The 22523-nt window shown below is 38.3% G+C and overlaps 1 protein-coding gene across 1 annotated transcript in view; it reads left to right on the top strand.

Moving 5' to 3' along the window:
* Window positions 1-2042: 2042 nt before the first annotated feature.
* Window positions 2043-22523, top strand: part of CKS (Nucleotide-diphospho-sugar transferases superfamily protein) — a 44078-nt gene continuing 23597 nt past the window's right edge. Inside the window, exons 1-2 of the mRNA XM_090008950.1 lie at window positions 2043-2364; window positions 10477-10522. Of these exons, the coding sequence (XP_089865076.1) occupies window positions 2113-2364; window positions 10477-10522 (298 nt within the window). The 5' untranslated portion in view covers window positions 2043-2112. The remainder of the gene's footprint in view (window positions 2365-10476; window positions 10523-22523) is intronic.

The following is a 22523-nucleotide window of genomic DNA, read 5'->3' as shown; positions in this document are numbered from 1 at the left end:
TTAGACGGTAGATGCCATTCATTGCAAGAATCAACCAGCTGAACAAGCCGAAATGAGCCTAGCCTCGCCTAGCCTAGCTTAGCGTGTTCGGGCTCAGTTCATTTACGGTTTAAGTCAGCTCAAGCTTGGAATTATGTTAAAAAAAAATTATATGAAAGTTGGTATGAAAATCAATGAGATTTGAATCTTAAACCTTTCTCTCACATTCTACATAATCTAACCAACTATACAAGCTCCTCTTGTCCGTGCTTGGCTCGTTTTTGGTTTAACGAGCTGCTCGTAGCTCAGCTCATCTGCTCCACGAACCGAATAAGAATGAGCTCATGGTGAGCTGAACCAAGTCAAACCACGAGCTGCTACACAGAGTCTCAACTGTGGGGCCCCAACGGGAGCTCTGCTTGTTTGGTAGGAGCAGCTAGTGCACATCACCTTGTGTTAGCACGTTGCAGGTTCAAAACCCAATGGTACAGTTGTATAATTGGTAGGGGTCAGCTTAACCCTAGCTTGCCTTAAAAAAAAAAATACTGTAGGGCCCAGCACAAGATAGAGAGTGGAACGCACGTTAAAGTGTCCTATGTGATTGCACCTGTTCTGCCATAGTCAAGTTGATAGATACATTATAAAAAAAAAGCACACAAAGTGTAACATCTGTCTAGTTTGCATGGGAAGTAATTCGTGCTCTCCACTATATAAAATACGTGTCTTTGAATCGATCCTCAGGAAAAACGATTCGTCGACCAAGCTAGTTTTACTGAGATTACTTTTTGAGTAGGGCTGGTAAATGAACCGAGCAGCTCATGACTAGTCTCAGTTTGTCTCGTCACGAACTTGTTTGTGATAGGTTTGTACAGTTCGCGAATCGAGCTCGTGTGTTCAGCTCGACTTGGCTCGATAGTGCTCGTATTGATAATTTTTTTATAGATAATATATAATTTATGTAATATATAAAAGGAAGAATGCATAAAATATAAAAAAAAAGATTGAATGAAAAATGAGAACTGAACGTATTAAGCCCTATTTTTAGTTTTGCCCTGTTCTGCTCCATAGTTTTGAAGTGTTTTATGATAGATCTGAACCGTTAGACATGTTTATCATGCTTGATTTAGTGGCAATCCACTATTGAATCATGTTTTTTACAATAAAAAAACATGATTTTATGAGTCAGAGAAAACTGATACCTTCATAGCTATTGATTTTGGATCACTCTAATCAGATTCCAGTGATCCAAAAACAGGTTCTCACTAAACAAAACCTATACCTATAGATCACATTATGGTGTTAGATGTGAGAAAAAAACCTAAAAAACAACATTTTTGAGGGAACAGGACCGAATAGAACGAGAAGGTGGGCAGGAGGAACTCATGAAAAATATACACATAAAATATGGACTACTAAGTATAATTTATAAAAATAAATATACTATATAAAATAACATGAAATATTTTTACACAAGCCAGCCCGTGTTGGGCTCATCTCATTCAGAGAGGAGCTTGGCTCAGAGAAACACAAGCCAAACCACGAGCTCAATCCACTAGTAAACGAGCCCAGACCGAACATGACCTGTTCAGTTCGTTCGGCTCGTTTCCCAGCCCTATTTGTGAGTAGTAACTATCAACCAGCAGTCGGTCGCAAACAAATTGGACTCAAATAATTGATTCAAATTTCATATTCAGATCCTCAAAATAAGATCCGAACGTACGTTACGTTCAAATCGAATTTTTTCTTGTATTATTTTCAGAACCGGATCAGTTTTCTAAGCCAGAACTAAATTGGATTAAAAGAAAAATTCGTTCTCATTCCATTTTTTACATGTAAAACAAAAACTTATTTTTAGCATTTTGTTTATCAGATCAAGTATTATCACATGCATTTCAGGTTCAGATTCAATCTTACCGCATCGGTATGTTTATAGATATGTTTATAATCCAGATCCGGACCCGGATCCACTATTGGTGCTTTATATTCGGTTCCAGTATGATCCGAATAGAATCCGATCCGTTTGCGCCCCTTAACTACCAAGCACTCCTCAGAGAGTCAGAGCCAACCGACCTTACAGAGAGAGAGAGAGAGAGAGAGAGAGAGAGAGAGAGAGAGAGAGAGAGAGAGAGAGAGATGGCGTTGGGGCTGAGCACGTGCTCGCAGGGATCTGATTGCGGCGGCAGCGGCGGCAAAGCGCTGGTGGTGCACGCACTGCTGGCCGGGGCGGCTATCGCTGCAGCGGCGGCTGCAGCTCACTACTACGGCGCCGGCCGCCATCTCTTCGGCTTCAGGAGGAGGGTGGTCGGAATCATCCCCGCTCGATTCAACTCCTCCCGCTTCCACGGAAAACCCCTCGTCCCCATCCTCGGCAAACCCATGATCCAGGTTCTTCAACTTGACCACCTCTCTTACGCACTGCATCGAGTTGAAATGCTCACTGTTGAATGTTTTTATGATCAGATCGTTGTGATATCTCTTATGCGTAAGTGCCCAAATGATCTCTTAGAGTCGATTAGTTTGTGTGCACAGTTCCAATCCTTTCTGGTGGTGTAGTTTTGGAATTAGGTGGAGTTTTGGGGGGTTTGAGAACCCAGGAGGAATCTTGGTTGTGAATTTTTGGACACGGAGAGATTGAGATTCTGCAATGAAAGGCGTTTAATTGAGGACCCAAATGCTGGCTCGACGATCTTGTGATCTGTGGTCGCGTGCAATCCGTATCAATTGGAGAGTGGATTCAATGGTAATAATGTGAATTTTGCGATTTTTTTTCATGTATTGTGGCTCCTGGTAGAGGTTGGCATCTAAGAGTTGCGGCGAGCACGATCCTGGTGTTTTTGATCTCTCTTTATCATGGTCCATTGCAATAATATCAAATTGCAGTGCGTGAAAGGTTCTCCGTGGTTGAATTGTAACCGCTCGTATTAGAGGCCTAGGTGAATCTGTAATTGGATTGCTGGGTACATGAGATTATGATTGACTCCAGGAAATTAATCCGATCCCAATTTAGTGAGATCCTGGAACGAGGCTTACAATTTAGAGTATGTGTTTTTCCCACAATAAAATAGAATTGTTATTATTTGGTGATTCCAATATGTTTCCCTCTTCAGATCTTCATAGAGAAAAAGGTAATCTTAGCCCATCATTAGAGCTATGAAATAATAGGTCAAATGGTGTAATATTTTATGGAATGTTGCTCTTAATGCCTCTCTTATTAACTGTAAATTGTCTGTATCCACTTGCCCCCATTCACATGCATATTTTCGGCCTGGAATCTTTATTTGGGGGATGCATCCAAATTGAAGAGTACAAACTTCAATTACCATGGCCTCTGTAGATTCTTTAGGGTGTTTGCTTGTAGTACTTCACCACTTGGCACATTGCTTTCTCCGTTTCTTCCTTGAAGTGCTTGGTGTTGAGTAAGGGTGAGAAAGGAATTCTGTGGCCAGCATCAAGAGAGAAGGGATTATTTAAATGAACATCTGCAGAAGTAGATACAGATGATTATGAACAACTTGCTGATTCTGAATGTGCTATGGTCGTGATGATGGTCCTAACAACACATTGATTTTCGGAGAACATTGACAGAAACAACAGATATTTACAGAAAAACCTGCTGGTTATCGCAGATATGATAACAATATCATCATTACTGTTGTTTTTTCTGAAATATATTTCATTGTCTAAAGACAATTAGGCTACCTATTATTGAGGAACTTCTCTAAATAAGTGGGTTGAGATCAGCTCCTTTGTTGTGTGATGAAAATTTTTTCTTGTTGCCAAGAATGTGCAGGAATGATCTAGATTTGTACTTGTGAATTTAGACACACTTACCTCTACATAGGAGATGATATAGTTTGTTATATTTTTGATAGTCCATTCCAAGATTGTCAGAAATGTCAAATCAGAGTGGAAGTTCACTTTCCCAAAAAAGTACACATTGGAAATGGTAAGAACACTTGTAAAAAGCTTTGGGTAGCACACATCCATCCATGGAGAGCATGATCCCTCTATTGGAGAAGCATGACTTTTGAGAATTACAAACACCGGTAACTGGAATCATGTTTTCCATGATAGAACACATTTAGCTTAATTTGAGAGTACGATTTCCAATTGTTGCTGTTGTTATTTAAGTTTCATGTACTTTTGATATTAATGTTATACCTTTTGCAAGTGAGGGAGAGTGGTTAGATGTGGCTAGTCCTGGTCCGATGATGAGGATCTTGTTGTTTACGAACCTTTCACTTAGAATAGCTTGAACTGTGTGCATTTAGTTTGAAGGGAAACACACACACACACACACACACAGAGAGAGAGAGAGAGAGAGAGAGAGAGAGAGAGAGAGAGAGAGAGAGAGAGAGAGAGAGAGAGAGAGAGAGAGAGAGAGAGAGAGAGAGAGAGAGAGAGAGAGAGAGAGAGAGAGAGAGAGAGAGAGAGATTGTAACAACCTGGTATCTTGCGTATCACGTTCTCCATCAACAGTGTTGTTTGCAGGTGCCATTTTCCATTTGTTTAGTTCTCCTCATGCCCATCACTTTCCACTTGTTTCCTAGGAAAATCCCATCTTGCTTTCTAAAGGAGTCCCCGGTCCTCACATCACTTACTAGTTTCGATTTTTTGAATTCTCTCAGATTTTCATGCAAGGGCTTCACTTTTACTTTCTGCGCTAGAAACCATGTTTGTTCCCTTCTTGGATCTTCTGTTTGGAAGGTGAGCATACCATCATCAGATGGATCCTCTTGTCAAATTTCTGGACGAAGCTGGTTGGGCTGGCTCCCTGGAGGTTGTACCTGGCTATGGCTTGTGTTTTTTGAAGAAAATTACTATACTGTAAACCACACATCGCCCACCTGTTTTGTTTTGCCTCCAATTGACCTCCTTCATATGCACCTATTGTGCGACCTTGGTGACAGTTCTTCAAATACTACCACCCTTGATTTTCTAACCTTCTGCCTAGGCTATGTCTTGTTTGCGTGCTATTTGTTCTTTCAGCCTTCTTATCCACCAACATCTCTTTGTTTCAAGGCTTGAAGACAATGAATCCACAACTTGGTCATGTTATTTTTTTTTATTTGATATCTTATCCAAGGTTGTAAGTATCATATCTTTTCCCGTATTGGTCAGGCCCAAAGTAACACCGTGTCGTAAATTTTTAATAGAAAATTTCCAAAAAATTTAAAAAATCAAGAAAAATAAAAAAAAATTAGCAAAAATTCTAAAAAAACTATATCACATGAAACAATGATGGATTGCACAAAATACAACCATAAAATCACATATGAAGCATTTATATCTCTATGAGCCGCATAAGACATCATCAAACATCAACTAATATAGAATCATTAGATAATATTGCAAGCATATCTCACAAGAACAATGCAAAATATTAAATATCTTGCAATTAAGAACATGCCACAAGACTCATACTTTCATATTACATAAAAAAATATTATGACAATAGTTGCACTCGATTTTCAATCGGTTTCCACTCATTACTTGAGTGCCCCATTGCCATGCCTGATCATCTTATACCATATTTGTTGGAGTGTGGAGCTTCATTTCTACCTTGATATAAATCTTTAATTTTCGCAAATCCAACTTTTCGACAAGTTGGAGGGGGGTTGTAGGGGGACAACGCCTCGCAAGGCAATTTCTTTTTGGAGAGTAGCTTTGTAATTTTACTCATAATAAAGATCTTTTTTATCTTAACCCATTTTTTTGAGTGAAAAAATAGTGAAAATGCATTTTTACCTTAACCCACTTCTTTGGGTGAAAAACCGGTGAAAATGTACTTTTAATGACCTCTAGACAAATGGAGAAGTTGGCCATGAAAAAGTATTTAAAACCCAAAATAAAAAAGTAACTTTCAGCCTTTTTAAAGTGCGCCAAAGGTGTATCGTACGATAAACCCTGTATTGTATGATACAACACGATACAAGGGTGTATCGTATGATACACCCAATATAGGTACGATACACACTCATATCGCGATACGAGTGTGTATCGTATCACAAAACCCAAAAGGACTGATACGTATCGTACGATACGATATGATACTTACAATAATGATCCTATCCTTATTAGCTAGAAGTCTGGAACATTTAGTAGTGAAATGTAATGGTGGACATTATAGAAATTTTATTTTTAATATTAAATATTTGAAATGTTTTCTATTTTAATTTCGTGCTCCCATATATGCTATACTCTCTCCCTATCTCTCAATAGTCTCTGGCGCCAATGTTGGGTAATTAATGATCTTGTTACGAGTTACATCAGCTTGCTTGATCATGACTCATTCCTTTTCTATGTATTTTACGAGGATTGCTTCATAATGCTGGAAGACATCCAATTATGTAGGCCTTCTTCTGATATGTTTTTCCGTATTGTTATATATATATATATATATATATAAATAAATTTAAGCACATTTTATAAAGCGAATCTTGTCTTTACTTTTAATTAAGTGAATGTTTGGATCACCAACTGTTTAGATTATAATGAAGAAAAAAAAAAGATTAGTGGGTAGTGGTGATGATGGTGACTAAGGATGGACATCAGGCCGGGCCAGGCCAGCCTAATAACGGGCCCGTAAAGGCCCAACAAGCCCGAATGGCTTGACTAGTTGCTGAAAGCCCGACCCGATTGTTGTCAAGTCAGGCTCGGCCCGACATTTAGGGCTGGTAAACGAACCGAGAAACTCGTGGCTCAGCACGGTTTGGCTCGTCCCAAACTCGTTTATGTTCGGTTCGTTTGGATGACGGGCCAAATGTGAGCTCGTTCCTTATACCTAGCCGAGTCTAGCATGAAAAAGGGGTGTTTGTCTCGTCTTGACTCATGTAAGCTCGTTTAGATAAGTTATGTAGAATTTATTGCACAATAAGTATAAAAAAAGTATGTTATTGCAACTAGGCGGTTGTACATACCTGCGTTTAATAGCTCATGGGTTCCATTCTCAATATGAACCCTTTAAAAAATTGCTTTTTTATTTAGGCGAGCCAGCTCGGGTTCGGACCTATACGAGTTGAGCTCGACTGGGCTCGCATGAGCCGAGTCCAAACCCTATATGGTTGTAAACAAGCCGACCTCTAATAACCCCTCTTCGGTTCGTTCGGCTTGTTTACCAGCCCTACTGACAGTATTCGGGTTGGGCTGTTAATTTAGTGTCTTTGACCCGCCTAGAAGCCCAATATTGATCTGAAACCCGATAACCCTTGTATAAGAGAGAGAGAGAGGTTGGAATGAGGTGCCAACCCCTTTTCCGTTCAGCATGAGAGAGAGAGAGAGAGAGAGAGAGAGAGAGAGAGAGAGAGAGAGAGAGAGAGAGAGAGAGAGAGAGAGAGAGAGAGAGAGAGAGAGAGAGTCCTCTCTCCTCTCCTATCATATCAAGTGGCCAATTTTAACATTTAGCCACTTTAATGCTTTTTTTTCTTCTTTTTTTTGGGTATGTAGAATGAGAGGGTGTTGAGCACTTTTTAACATTCAAAAAGTTTTGTTTTTTTATTTCAAGGTTTTTTTAATACTTTTTTTGGGTATGTTTCCTCTTCCCAATAAAGGAGAGTGGGAGGGAGGTATGCGTCTCTCTCCTCTTGTGTCACATCATTGTGACAGGTTTTGTCATATGACAATTGCCTTTTTATTTTCTCCAAAATTCAAGAGTAGGAAGAGGGGGTCAAACATTTTAAATTTTAATAATTTTAATATTTTTTTACAGGTAGTAAAGGCCTGACTCGGGCCGAACCCTATGCCCAAGACCGACCCGAGTCGGGTTGGATACTCGATTGGCTGATGTCCACCCCTAATGGTGGTGGTAGTAGATGATGGTGGCAATGGTGGTGGTAATGGTGGCGATGATGATGATATTGATTATGATGGTGGTGGTGGTGGTGTTTATAGTGGATGGTGGTTGTTGCAATGGTGGTAATGGCAATGATGATGATGGTAATGATAGTAGTGGTGGTGGTGGGGGTAATGGTGGTGATAACAATGATGATCGATGGTGTTGGTGGTAATCATGATGGTGCTGGTGGCAATGGTGATGATAGTAGTGGTGATGGCAATGTTGATAATAGTAATAGTGATTAGAGGTGGGCAGCGGGTCGGGCAACCCACGGCCAATCAGGTACCCGGCTCGGGTTGGGTTCGGCCCGAGACATGCCTTTACTACCTGTAAAAAAATATTAAAATTTTAAAATTAAAAAGGTTCGACCCCCTCTTCCCACTCTTGAATTTTGGAAAAACTAAAAAGGCAACTATCATATGACAACTGCCACCTGTCACAATGATGTGACAGGAGAGAAGGAGAGAGCGACTCATGCCTCTCTCCCTCTCTCTTTTATTTGGAAGAGGAGGCATACCCAAAAAAAGTAAGAAAATCATCCTTGAAATTAAAAAAAACTTTTTAAATTTTAAAAAGTGATCAACGCCCCCTCATTCCGCATACCCAAAAGAAAGAAAAAAAAACATTTAAAGTGTTCATCTATTAAAGTTGGCCACTTGATATGACAGACAAGAAGGAGAGTGAGGCGCGTGAATCTCTCCCACTCCTTTCTTGAAAGGTGAACCACCTTCCCTTCTCTTTGATTCTTTCACCTTCCTCTCTCTCTCTCTCTCTCTCCGTTACCTCAACCGGAACTCAGAGACGATGGTGCCATGGTGGAAGTAGATAACAAGTGGAGCTATAGAGGTAGGTGGTGGTGGAACCAGCCAACTCTCTCTCTTCCTCTCTCTCGTGCTGACCAGAAAAGTGGTCGGCACCCTTGCTGGCAAGCTATCTCTCTCTTTCTCTCTCTTGTTGATGAAAAAAATGGTTGTCACCTCTTTCCGGCCTTTCTCTTTCTCTCTCTTGCTGACGAAAAAAATGGTCGACACCTCATTTAGACCTCTCTCTCTCTCTTGTTGACAGAAAAGGGGTCGCCACCCCTTTTTGGCCGCTCTCTCTCTTTGATACAAGGGTTGGTAGATCATGTCTCTTTAGCTTATCATGTCAATATCGGGTTTCAGATCAAATCAGGCTTTATCAAAATATCGGGTTTGTAGGCGGGTCACAGACACTTGATTGATAGCCCAACCCGAATAATGTCGGACCGAGCCTGACTTGACAATAATCGGGTCGGGCTGTCGGCGGCTGGTCAAGCCATTCAGGATTGTTGGGCCTTTACAGGCCCATTATCTAGCCGGCTCGTCCCGACCTGATGTCCATCCCTAGTGGTGATGGTGGTAATGGCAATAGTGATTAACAGTAGTGGTGGTAATGGTGATGATGGTGGTGGTAATGGTGTTGATGGCAATGGTAATGGGAACAAGGATCCAGTCAAGGCTTACACAAAGCACCATGTGTCTTCTCTCCTTCACTTTAAATGCATATTGACTAAACTACCCATCATTGGGAACCCCTTGCTCATGGGTCTCCCTTTTCGCATCGCCAACAAAAACCATGGCCGTTGTTTAAGATTTCAGCGTATCCTTCCTAATCTACTTCTGACTTTCCCATGTAATGTATTGAATAAAATACCTATCATTGGGAAGTTAGGGCCATTTTCCTGCACAATTCCATGATCACAAACTACCTCGACCTGTTCGCCAACCATGACCACCATCACTCACCACCGGATGATTTCGATGGGCAGAAAATGTGTTCACATTGGTTCCAGAGATGGCAAAATGGAGACCCATGATGGTTGGATGAATGCCCCAAGGGAAAACCTAGAAGCCATCTTGCTGGACCACCACCACCACCATGATGCTTTTGCTGGACCACCTCCACCTCCACCTCCACCACTACCCTTATCCCAAATTTCTTGCACATGAACCATCCCTAATTCGTTTAGGAGACGATGGTATTTTAGTATTTGGATCTCTTGAGGAGAGAGGACACATGGCATCTTGTGTAAGCCTTATAAGTTATAACCCTTAGGGTCGTAAGGCTTATGACTGGACCTGTTCATGGTTATGGTTGGTGGTGGTGGTGGCATTGGTGATGGTGGTGGTGGTGGTAATGGTGAAGAGGTGGTAGTGATGGTGATGGTGGAGGAGTGGTGGTGGTGATGGGGATGGGGATGATGGGGGTGGAATGGAAGAAAATACGTTGTTGTAAAAGGCAAAAGTAGGTCTCCCCCTATTTTTGAAAAAAGAGATGAAATTTATAAAACCATTTAAAAAGAAGTCAAAGATCCAAACACCAAAACTTGCTATTTAAAATATGCATAAATGGCAAGGAGCAACTTATAAAGTGATCCAAATAGGGGGGTAGTTTTCCCCTTTCCTTATTCCTTCAGGCTTGTTGTGAAAACTGGTAGTGACAAGTATCATTTCTCTACAATTTCATTTATATCCTCAATATGCGTATGAGATGCACACTATGCTTGGAACAGTATTATTATTTGGTCTCCCAAATTCAGCAAAAATTAATGCATCTTCATTAATGTTTTTCTTTTTTTTGAACATTATTGCAAGATACTTTCATGATTGCCTTTTTTAAACCCTTTTTCTGTATTATTCCAGAGAACATGGGAAAGAGCAAAGTTGGCCACAACATTGGATCATGTTGGTATGCTCCCTCTATTGGCTCTTATCTGTCTTCTTTTGCTAAAATTGTTCCAAAAGTTTAGTTACCAGTGCCAAGTTGTTAGGTTTAGTTTATGCTTTGAGAATGTATATTGGCAGTGATATCCATGGTGTGTTAGAGATCATGTGTATGTTGTATGTGTGAAAACGTTTCCCTGGCAGTAGTTTGGACTTCAGAAAAAAAAGGGGAGTCATGCCCTCTGGTATACCCCCAACCACATACAACGGGCACTCCAAGACCTTGCGAATGATGATCCAAGGGAATTGGCATTCCTCCCCAAAATGCCGTGCCACATTCTTTGCCTTTATTCAAGAGATGTTGGGTTGTTTGTGGGGATGAAACTGAATAGGTCGTACCATCTCTAGGGTTGCTCCTCCTTATATCTATTAATAATACTTGCTTTGCGACAAAAATACCCCCATACATAATAACATAAGACGATAGGTATTTCTTAACTCAAATGACTAATATACTCTTAGATACACACGACTTCTAACACGCCCCCTCAAACTGTACATGGGTTTTGAATGTCCATGGACAATTTGTCTTTTAAAAACCAATGCCTCATAAATGTTAAAGGCTTTGTGAATAAATCAGCCATCTAGTGCTCTCCTTTGACAAACAAAGGTTGAATTTCTTTGGTCTCCACTTTCTCTCGAATAAAATGTTGATCTAACTCAACCTGTTTCATTTTCTCATGTTGAATGGGATTACTGGCTATGGTGATGGTACTTTTGTTATCACAAAATAATAATGTTCAAACAATTTTCTAATGTAAAGCAACAAGTAAATGTCACATCCACAAAATCTCAGCTGTCACCGCTGCCATTGCTTTATACTCCGCCTCTGTACTGGACTGAGCAACACTCTTTTGTTTCTTGCTAGACCACGAAACATGGTGGCTTCCTAAAATTATTGCATGTCCCATCACAGATTTTCTGGTAAAGGGATCGTTTGCCCAGTCCGCATCCAAATATGCAACAACTAGGGATAAATTAGGAGGCTTGTCTCTGAAAGACTTCTTATAAATAAACCCATTTGCAATAGTGCCCTTGATGTACCGTAGAATATGTTTTGCAGCTTCTATATGACTTCTTCGTGGAGAATGCATAAATCGAGAGATTTGGTTTACTGTAATAAACTAAATCTGGCCAAGTGAAGGTTATGTACTGCAACACTTCAACCAAGCTTACGCACTTTTCTGGTTTGTCAAACAATTCATTTCCTGGCTGGTCATTTGTCAACTTAATGTTCATAGCTGTAGGAGTTTGGGCAGGTTTGCAATCAATCATACCAAATCGGGTGAGCAAATCAATATCATATTTGTGTTGTGTCAAAATTACAACATTCTTACTTTCTACCTCTATACCAAGGAAGTACCTCAATGCGCCTGAATCTTTCATGTGAAACTTGCTACTTAGCATTGTTAAAATGTACTTCATATATATATATATATTACATCAATACCCGATAGGGGTATTTTTTGTAATTTCACATAGTTGTTTTAGAATAGGGGTATTTTTTGTAATTTCACATAGTTGTTTTAGAAAACAACTATTTTTATTAAAATGTAATTTTTTTTTTATTTTTTATTTTTTAATTTTCTTTTTTGTATTTTTTAGGAACCAAAAGGGGCTCCAACCATAGAGTCGTTGGAGCCCCCAACGACTCCATGGGAGCCCCCTTTTGGGCTCTCCTTTTGAGGCCCTTGGCCCTCCTTTTCTTTCCACTCCCTCTTGTATAAATAGGGGTGAACCCCTTGTATATTGGTATTCTTGAGAGCTCTCTGTCTTTTCAATAAGAGGCTTTTTATATTGTTGCCTTCTTAAAGGCTTGTGCTTGCATTGTCCCTTAGTGAACTTGTGATTTTGTCTCTTTTATTCATTGTTGTAAGTGCTTATAAGCACTTTTTATATTTCTGCAATATCTCATTACATGGTATCAGAGCCACTCGATTCTTGAAGGAAAAATGTGGTTCATGTATTTCATATTTTGTGTATCTCTTCTCACTTCTTGGAAGCATCATGGAGGCAAAGATCGACCTATCCTTCAAGCTCAATGGAAAGAATTACATGATGTGGGCATCGACAATGGAAAACAACCTCAAAGGAAAGAAACTTTGGGGTTTTGTCATGGGTACTGTTCCGAAACCTAAGCTTATGCTCACGAAGAACGAAGGAGGTCAAAAAAAGGCTCTTGAAGGAGATGCTCGCCTCAAGGCCATTGAAAATCATAAAAAAGAAGTGGAAGATTGGGAAGGCAATCACGCAAAAATCCTTGCATGGTTTATGAACAATGTTGAGCTTAAGGTATGTGCTAATATAGCTAAATTTGGTCTGGCCAATGAGGCTTGGTCCTTTATGAAGGGTATGTATACCCAAAAGGATCTTGCAAGAGCATATTTTTTGCAAGAAAAGATTAGAACCACCAAACAAGGTGATTCTAGCATTCAAGACTATTATAGTGCCCTAAACCCGCTATGGGATGAATTAGCACTTTTAGAGCAAAAATGAGTTTCTATGAAAGATATTGAATTAAGACAAAAACAAATGGAACAAGAACGATTGTTTCAATTTCTTTTTGGGCTACGTCCCGAATTTGAGCAAGTGAGATCCTCACTTCTCCATAGATCTATATTTCCTCCTATTGAGGATGCCATTGCCGAAATCACTCAAGAGGAGACAAGGCTTGGCATGAGTAAACATGTTGATGAAGTGCTTGCAGTATCCAAACCCGGTAACAATGTAAGAACCTATAAACCTCCTCATTTTGGGAAACAAGGAAACTATAATGGAGGAAGAAAAATGATTGTTTGTCATCATTGCTATGAGCCGGGTCACATCAAACCCGCTTGCCCAAAGCTTAATGGAACTTTCAAGCCTAAGGTGGCCTCTCTTGAAGAAACTTCCACCAAAGAAGATGAAGGCAAGAATAATGACCTCAAAGAGACTCTTGGGCAAATATCTATGGCTCTCCAACAAATTCTAAAAGCTTCTTCCTCCACATCGGGTGCGGCTATTGCTTCTACTTCATCACCCGGTACGTATTCTTGGATCCTTGACTCCGGAGCCTCTTTTCATATGACCCCCCATGAAAATGCACTTGTTGATGTTTGCACCAATTCAAAGGATTCTTGTGTCTCTACGGCCGATGGAACCTTTTTAAAAATTTCAAGTATTGACTCTTTTAAAGATTCTTAAAATTTTTGTGTTCCAAAAGTCAGAGTTGTTCCCAAACTAAATTTAAACCTTTTTTCGGTCTCCCAAATTGTCGACCATGGATGTGAAATGTTTTTCTCATCTAATGGTTGCTTTGTGCAGGATCTCCGGTCCGGGAAGCGGATTGGGCAAGACCATAGAAAGGGAGACCTCTACTATATGGATCATCTCGATCTTCCTACAAATTATTTTTGTTCTTATGTCCAAGAAAAAAATATGAAAACTTGGCATAAAAGACTTGGTCATCCAAGTTATTCCAAAATGTATCTTTTTCCCTTTAGAAACAAATTTTGTAAGGAAAAAGAAATTAGTTGCAAAGATTGTATTTTTGAAAAAATGAAGTCTATTCCATTTTCAACTAGAACTTTTCTTTCGTCAAGACCTTTTGAATTAGTGCATTCGGATGTTTGGGGGCCTTCTCTGGTTATGTCTAAAGGGGGCTATTCTTATTATGTTACTTTTATTGATGACTTTACTCGGTATGTTTGGATTTATTTTCTTAGGCATAAGTCGGAAGTATCTAAAGTAACATATCTACTTTGAGAACCGATTCTGGTGGTGAATATTTATCTCACGAATTTCAAAACTATTTAACCCAAAATGGAATTTGTCATAAAAAATCATATCTTAGGACCCCTCAACAAAATGGCCTAGCGGAAAGGAAACATAGGCACATTGTAGAAACCGCTAGAACATTACTTGTTTTTAGAAATGTTGCAAAGAAGTTTTGGGCCGAAGCCGTTCTAACCGCAACTTATCTAATCAATAGAATGCCCTATTCTAAATTAAAAAATGCTTCTCCCTATAAAAAACTCTTTAAACTTTCACCCGATTTCAATCGTCTTCGTATTTTTGGTTGCAAATGCTTTGTCCTATTGCATAAAAGAGATAAGTTATTTCCAAAAGCAATTGAATGTGTTTTTCTAGGATATGGTGAAAATAAAAAAGGGTATAGATGTTATGATTTTAAAAATGATAAACTATATGTTTCAAAAGATGTAACATTTCTAGAAGAAGAGAATGGTTTTGAAAAAATAGAAGAAACAAATGAAATTGATTACATATTTTTATATGATATTATTGATGACATACAAAAAGATTCCCTTGAAAGCATAGAAGATACATGTGAGGCGTCCAGTCTTGATATAATACCCTCAAATGATAATAATGCAAATATGAATGTTTACTCAAGAAGAAATCAAGAAAACCCTATTAGTGCCCCTCGAAAAATACTCTCAAATTTATGAGTCTACTAAGAAACCACAAGTTAGACATTCTTCTAGAATATCAATACCCCCAAATAGGTTTGTATCCTATGATTCCTTAACACCCAACTATCGAGCATGTTTAATAACCCTACATTCTTATTTTGAACCCGCTCACTATAATCAAGCTAAATCTATACCATATTGGGTTGAAGCAATGCAAGTTGAACTAAATGCACTAAAAAAGGCGAATACTTGGGAAATAGTTAATCTACCCCCACATAAAAAACCTATTGGGTGTCGCTGGGTCTTCAAAGTCAAAACTAAAAGCGATGGCTCTTTAGAATGATATAAAGCTAGGTTAGTTGCCAAGGGATGCTCACAAGAATATGAAATTGATTATGAAGAAACATTCGCTCCCGTAGCTCGAATGACCAGTGTCAGGACTTTAATAGCTGTCGCATCAACCAAAAAATAGCCTATTTATCAACTTGATGTAAAAAATGCCTTTTTAAATGAAAGTTTAAGTGAAGAAGTTTACATGGATCCACTACCCAGAATTAATATTGAGCAAGGTCAAACTCTTCGGCTTTTAAAAGCATTGTATGGCCTTAAACAAGGCCCTAAGGCTTGGTATGATCGTTTCAGTGATATCATGATAAAATTAGGATTTCACTATTGTTATACTGACACTGCTCTTTTTGTTAAAAATGCAGGTACTAGTATCGTAATATTGTTACTTTATGTTGATGATATGATTATCACTGGGAATGATCAAAATAGTATTATTGATGTTAAAAATATGTTAAAAATAATTTTGATATGTCTGATTTAAGTTTTCTTAGATACTTTCTTGGAATTGAAGTTGTATATTTTTCTCGAGAATATATTTTGTCACAGATGAAGCTTGCTGCAGATATATGTTCTAAGTCTGGGATTTCTGATGATAAAAAAGTAGAGACTCCCGAGGTTATTAATGCCAAATTACGGTCGGAGGATGAGGTTCTTCTGGAAGATCCCACACCCTACAGACAACTCATTGGGTCTCTCACCTATTTAACCATCACCAGACCGGATATCACCCATGCGGTTCACTCAGTTAGTCAATTTCAGCATACGCCTACAACTGTGCATATGAGTGTTGTTCTCCGGATCATCCGTTACATTCGGAACACCATCAATAAAGGGCTATTTCTATCATCCTCTTCTTCATTGAATCTTCTTGCTTATACTGATGCAGATTGGGGAGGTAATCATAATGATCGAGTCTCAACTACTAGTTTTGTGTCTTTTTAGGAGACTCTTTGATTGCCTGGCGATGCAAGAAGCAACAGAAAGTTTCACTATCATCTATTGAAGTTGAGTATCGGGCTATGACAACCACAACAATGGAACTTGTATGGCTTCGCAGTTTGCTTAAAGACATAGGGGTTGATATTACCGAAGCTTCAAAATTATGTCGCGACAACAAGAGTGCCATCTATATTGCAAACAATCATACCTTTCATGAGCGTATCAAACATATCGAAATGGATTGCCACTATGTTCGTGACGAATACTTACGAGGAACAATTGCTCTACCGTATGTCACTTCAGAATATCAGTTGGCGGACTTCTTTACTAAAGCTCTTCCGACTCCCCGCTTCATGTTTCTTCTTGGCAAACTTTCCGTCATCACCTCGTAAAGTTTGAGGGGGGGTGTTAAAATGTACTTCATATATATATATATATATATTACATCAATACTCAATAGGGGTATTTTTTGTAATTTCACATAGTTGTTTTAGAATAGGGGTATTTTTTGTAATTTCACATAGTTGTTTTAGAAAACAACTATTTTTATTAAAATGTAATTTATTTTTTTATTTTTTATTTTTTAATTTTCTTTTTTTGTGTTTTTTAGGAACCAAAAGGGGCTCCAACCATAGAGTCGTTGGAGCCCCCAACGGTCACAAATGTGATCGTTGGGGGCTCCCAACGACTCCATGGGAGCCCCCTTTTGGGCTCTCCTTTTGAGGCCCTTGGCCCTCCTTTTCTTTCCACTCCCTCTTGTATAAATAGGGGTGAACTCCTTGTATATTGGTATTCTTGAGAGCTCTCTCTTTTCAATAAGAGGCTTTTTATATTGTTGCCTTCTTAAAGGCTTGTGCTTGCATTGTCCCTTAGTGGACTTGTGATATTGTCTCTTTTATTCATTGTTGTATGTGCTTATAAGCACTCTTTATATTTCTGCAATATCTCATTACAAGCATGTCCTTTAATCTCTGTATTGTTTTGCAATTGCTTCCTGTGATCGCTATATCGACATAAATAAGAATACTGGTGATATGAAGCTTGTCGTAGTAGACGAATAATGAATAGCGACATTGGCTTCGAATAAAACCTAATGATCTAACAATTTCACTGAAGGTCTCAAACCACACATGGGAATTCTGTTTAAGCCATAGATGGCTTTATTTAAATGAAAAACTATAGAATGAATGTCTCTCTCTAGATATCTCGGACGATGCTCCATATAAACCTCTTCATGTAGGTCCTCATGAAAGAAAGCGTTCACATCCATCTGACTCAATTTCCAACCATAAGCAGCGGCTAATGAAAGAACAACTTTGATGGTTCCCATTCTGACAACAATACTATATGTTTCATCGAAGTCTAATTCATATTCTTGAGTATGCCCTTTCACCACTAGATATGCTTTAAACTTTTCAATGCTACCGTCCACCTTGTACTTTATTTTATAAACCCATCAACAACTTACAACATTTTTACCCGTCATTGCTAGCTTCTGCATAAAATCTAGGTTCTTTTTCATTGTTCAATGTTGCAGCAAAAGCTTGAAAATCAATGGTAAATGATTCATAACTAACCCATCGCTGTAAAGGATGCCTGACTCTAGCTGACTTTTTGACCTGTAGTGAAGTTGAATCCTCACTGAATTGAGTCTGCCCATCAGTGTTGTTAAAAGCGTTGAGGCGTAGCGAGGCGCTCCACCAAAATCTGAGGCGAGGCGTAAGCCTCGAGGCGCAAAGCGTAAGCTTCAAAATTTTTTTTTTAAACTTAAAAAAAACTATAAAAATGATCTAAAATTATAAATAAATAAGAAATGCTTTATTGATGAAGCACCAACCAACACGAAATAAAAAATCTCAAATAAATACGAAAAAAATATGAGATTAACATGTAAAAGTAGCATTAATGCAACAACTTGATCTATATAAGTATCTAATTGCATAAATATGAGCATTCATTCAATAAAAAACTAAAATTAACAACAAAATGCATATTAGCACTAACAACATCATGTCATAATTAAAAAATGCATGTTAACATTAACAACCAAATGTTAATGTATTTGTCCAGAATTCTTCAAAATGAGAGTGTTAACATTCACAATTACAACTGAAAGTCCCCAAAAACATATAAATGGCCAATAGCTCTATGATATGAATTAGGGCCTAGGCTCTTGTTGTGTCTCGTCATCATCAATATTTAAGTCTTCAATATCATCATCTGAAGAATCCATATAAATAGGTTCTTCTTCATCTTCATTCTCTGACTCTTCATCATCTACACTTTCTTCATCCACGTCCTCAATTACTTCTTTTGCTTTTTTTTTTCCTTCAATAAAAAAACATGTATTAAATATTTAGGTTATGTAATTAAAAAAATACATTTATATTCATAGCTAGGTAAAATGAATATAACTTTACCTCGATCTCTTGAAGACATGTCTTGCCTAGAACCACTTTGTGAAACATGAGGTGAAGTGACTTTTTCAATAGGAACATGCTCAATGACATTTATGTCGAAGTTCGGATCCAACCATGAATCCTCCAACCAATTGGGATGAGTCTATATGATCTAGACATATAGGGTCTTTGGTAGCCCTCCTCTTCATATTTCTCTCTCTTAATTTCATATTGTACATTACAAAAACCAATGCATTCATCTTCTCTTGTTCAAGTCTATTCCTTCGTTTTGTATACACCTATAATTTCAAATCATTGATAATCAAATATAAGATAATTAAAATATAAAAATGTATTTCAAAAATAAAATACAAAGTCACAAACCAATGAGAAAGTACTCCAATTCCTCTCACAGCCCGATGCACTGCATGTCAAACTTAAAATTCGAATTGCAAAATTCATCAACTCAGGATTTTCGTGCCCAAATGAACTCCACCAATCAGCTGCATTCAAATAAAATAATAAAAAATTGATAAAAACATTAAGAATGTCATAATTAACAAAAACATAAAAAAATATTGACAAATAACAACATAATTGCAAACTTACCAGGACTTTTTAATTTTCTTGTTGTAACAGCTGCCTCTCTGCCAAACAAGCCATTTGCCTTTTTAAATGCATCGATTTGTGTTGTAATTTTCAACCGAATATTTGCATCAGAAACTAATTTTTCAACACAATCATAAAAGCCACCCATAACTTCTCCATCAGGGTTGAAGTTGTCAGCATAATGAAAATGTGGATTTAAATAATAGGCAGCTGCATGCAAAGGCTTATGAAGTTGCAAGTCCCATCGTCTATCAATGATATCCCAAATAGGTTTATATTTTCTTTGGACTTGTCAAGGTTTGAAGCAATTTCCTCCTTCGCTCTATCCATTGCCTCATACAAAAATCCCATAGTAGGTTCGTCTGCATCAACGAGTCGCAACACTTTGACGAGAGGTAGTGTAGCTTTAATTGCATATGATATGGCAGCCCAAAACTTATGATCATTAAGAACAATACAAGAAATGTTCTTAGCATCAGATTTCTTATAGTAATTAGATGTTCTAAAATTTGAAGATAAGAACATCGACTTTAACTCTTTCTTATAACATCCAATACTATGAAGTGTAAGATATGTTGTGGCAAAACGAGTGACGGCTGGACGCAGAAGTTCTTTCTTCTTTGTGAATTTTCTCATTAAATTTAATACCCATGCATGACTATAAATGTATCTTGTAATTTTTTTGCCTTTTCCACTGTATCTTTAAAAATTGATATCTTTCCAATATCTTCTAACATAAGATCCAAGCAGTGGGCTGCACATGGTGTCCAAAAACATGTTTTTCCTGCTGTTAACATATTTCCAGCTGCCACATAATTTGGTGCATTATCTGTAATGAATTGCACCACATTACTTTCACCAACTTCTTTAACAACTTCTTCAAACAACTGACACAAATTGGCACCAGTTTTTTCCATGTCGCTGATGTCAACGGACTTCAACAATACTGTCCCAGATGAGCTGTTCACAAGAAAATTAATTAAGTTTCTTCCTTTCCCATCTGTCCAACCATCTGCCATAATACTGCAACCAACCTTTGGCCACTCTTTTTTGAACTCTTTCAAAATTTCATGAGTACAATCTACCTCGTCCTTCAAAATCCACGTTCTGATCTCATGATAAGAAGGTGGTTTGAACCCTCGCCCATAATTTGCAATAGCTTCTACCATTGCACCAAAATATGGACTGTTGCAAAGATTAAATGATAAGGCATTTGCATAAAAAAATCTACCAATGGCACGACATGCATTTTTTCTTTCATCCCTTTTGAAAGCAGTGTTTATTGTGGTTTGCCGTGCTTCTTTGTTCACAAAAAGGTCCATAGGACCAGCTGCACTTGTTTTTGCATCACTACCTGATCTACTAGCTTCTTTATTCACATTATCGCCGGTTGATGATCCAAAATAAACACTTCTCCCGATATCCAACTTGGTTTGCTCTAACTCTTCTTTCTTTAGCCTCTGATCCTTTAGATGATTCTGAAAAAATCTTTTCACGTCAGGTGGAACCGCTTCGCACATGCTTACACCATGCTTTGTGCCAGCTAAGTGATGTTTTAGCCTATAGATGCCTCCTGTAGTCTGTTTATGACAGTAATTGCAAATTACATGTCCTACAAGTTTGGGATCTTTAGTAGGATTTGGAACTTTAACTCCATGATCCCATCCTACATCTTTTGCCATTTTTCAACTGCAAAAATACATAACACAAAATATATATTAACATCATGCATTCTGCTGACCACATTACATGAAAACAAATGCAAAATAGACAATCTTTGTGTATAAGCTATATACGAATCCTAGAAAAAAACATAATTGACGAGAAAAAAATAATAAATATAATTAGGTCAGTTTTTTAATTGGGTCTCAAAGTTCATTCAATAATGCACACTTATAGCCACACACACACATAGTAGAGATAGAGTGGAGGTGGTTTGGATCCCAGATTTCTTCTCAAAAACAAAAAGAAAACACCAACCAACTCCGGAGATCAACCCCAAGAAATTGTGAAAATGCCGAAAAAAAAAACACATATTGAATATGCTAAACAGAGGTCACCATTATGTTTGAATATTTCAATTGTGTGTTCTATCTCAGTTTACACAGTAGTGAAAAGAAACCTACAACCCCACAATCTGTTTTAGTTTGCTTCATTATCCTATTGTAAAAGCACTCAAAACTGAGACTGTTTTCATACTCAAAGATGTGAGCCAATAAAAAACACAAATTAATTCAATTAAAATGGGTTATAGTGTAAAATATCCTATGGATCAACATCTAGATAGACCTAATAGCATCTTGAGAGATCCTTAAATAGTCAGTTTGAAGAAAAAGTTGCTTTTTATTGTTTCATTCAACAAATTTATTTCCAAAATGTAGGTCGGGTGGGCTCCTATACATCAGAAACTGATTGAAATAACCATACAACTGCTCCTTTATGTCCAACTTTTATCTTCAAGAGAAGTTGCGCTGAAGTGACCACCAACATGACAAGGGATACAAGTTCCATAAGAGCCTTTTCAGTTTCTTTCTTTTCAAAGCAGATTGATATTCGCCACCATGAAAAGCAAATGATGCTTTCCAAAAGAATAATAAAATATGCAAATTTAGCAACAAGGAATTAATTTCTGGACTGTATTCTGCACGAGATGTCCAGGCTCTCTCTCTCTCTCTCATATGCCTCAAGTAAGCAAGCATTATTGACGAAAAACCAAATCAATGCATGCTTAAACAATTCAGGACATCGCATATTTGATTGCACACCAAGAAATCATCATCGCTACAGTTATATGGACAAAAAAGGAAAACAAGGGACCGCAGTCATATGGACAAAAAATGGCTACAATTATTAATAAAAATCTATTTCATATGGACAAATCAAACTATTTGCTGCAGTCAGGGCTGGGCTAGGACTGGGCTGAGCTACAAAAATGGATAAAAATCTATTTCATATGGAATCAGGGTTGGGGTAAGACTGGGCTTTTAAAAAAAAAAACAAATTTAACTGTTTCGGGAGGCAGGACTGGGCTACAGCCCAGTCCTGCCCCCCCCCCCCTATAGATACGCCCCTGGTTAATAAAAAAAAACGAAAAAGCCATACCTGAAGGAAAACGATGATCGGCGACGGGTGGTGGCCTGCGGCGAGTGGTGGCCGGCGAAAGCAGTGGCGGCGGCGAGTGGTCGCACTGCGAGTGATCCCTTCTCAGCAGAGGCAGCGAGTGGTGGCCGGCGACAGCAGTGGCGGCGGCGAGTGGTCG

This window comes from Nuphar pumila, chromosome 6 (assembly GCF_984573655.1).
Source record: "Nuphar pumila chromosome 6, dmNupPumi1.hap1.1, whole genome shotgun sequence".
In the NCBI taxonomy this organism is placed as follows: domain Eukaryota; kingdom Viridiplantae; phylum Streptophyta; class Magnoliopsida; order Nymphaeales; family Nymphaeaceae; genus Nuphar; species Nuphar pumila.
The sequence above is the reverse complement of the archived record's forward strand: the minus strand, read 5'-3'. Positions and strand labels throughout refer to the sequence as shown.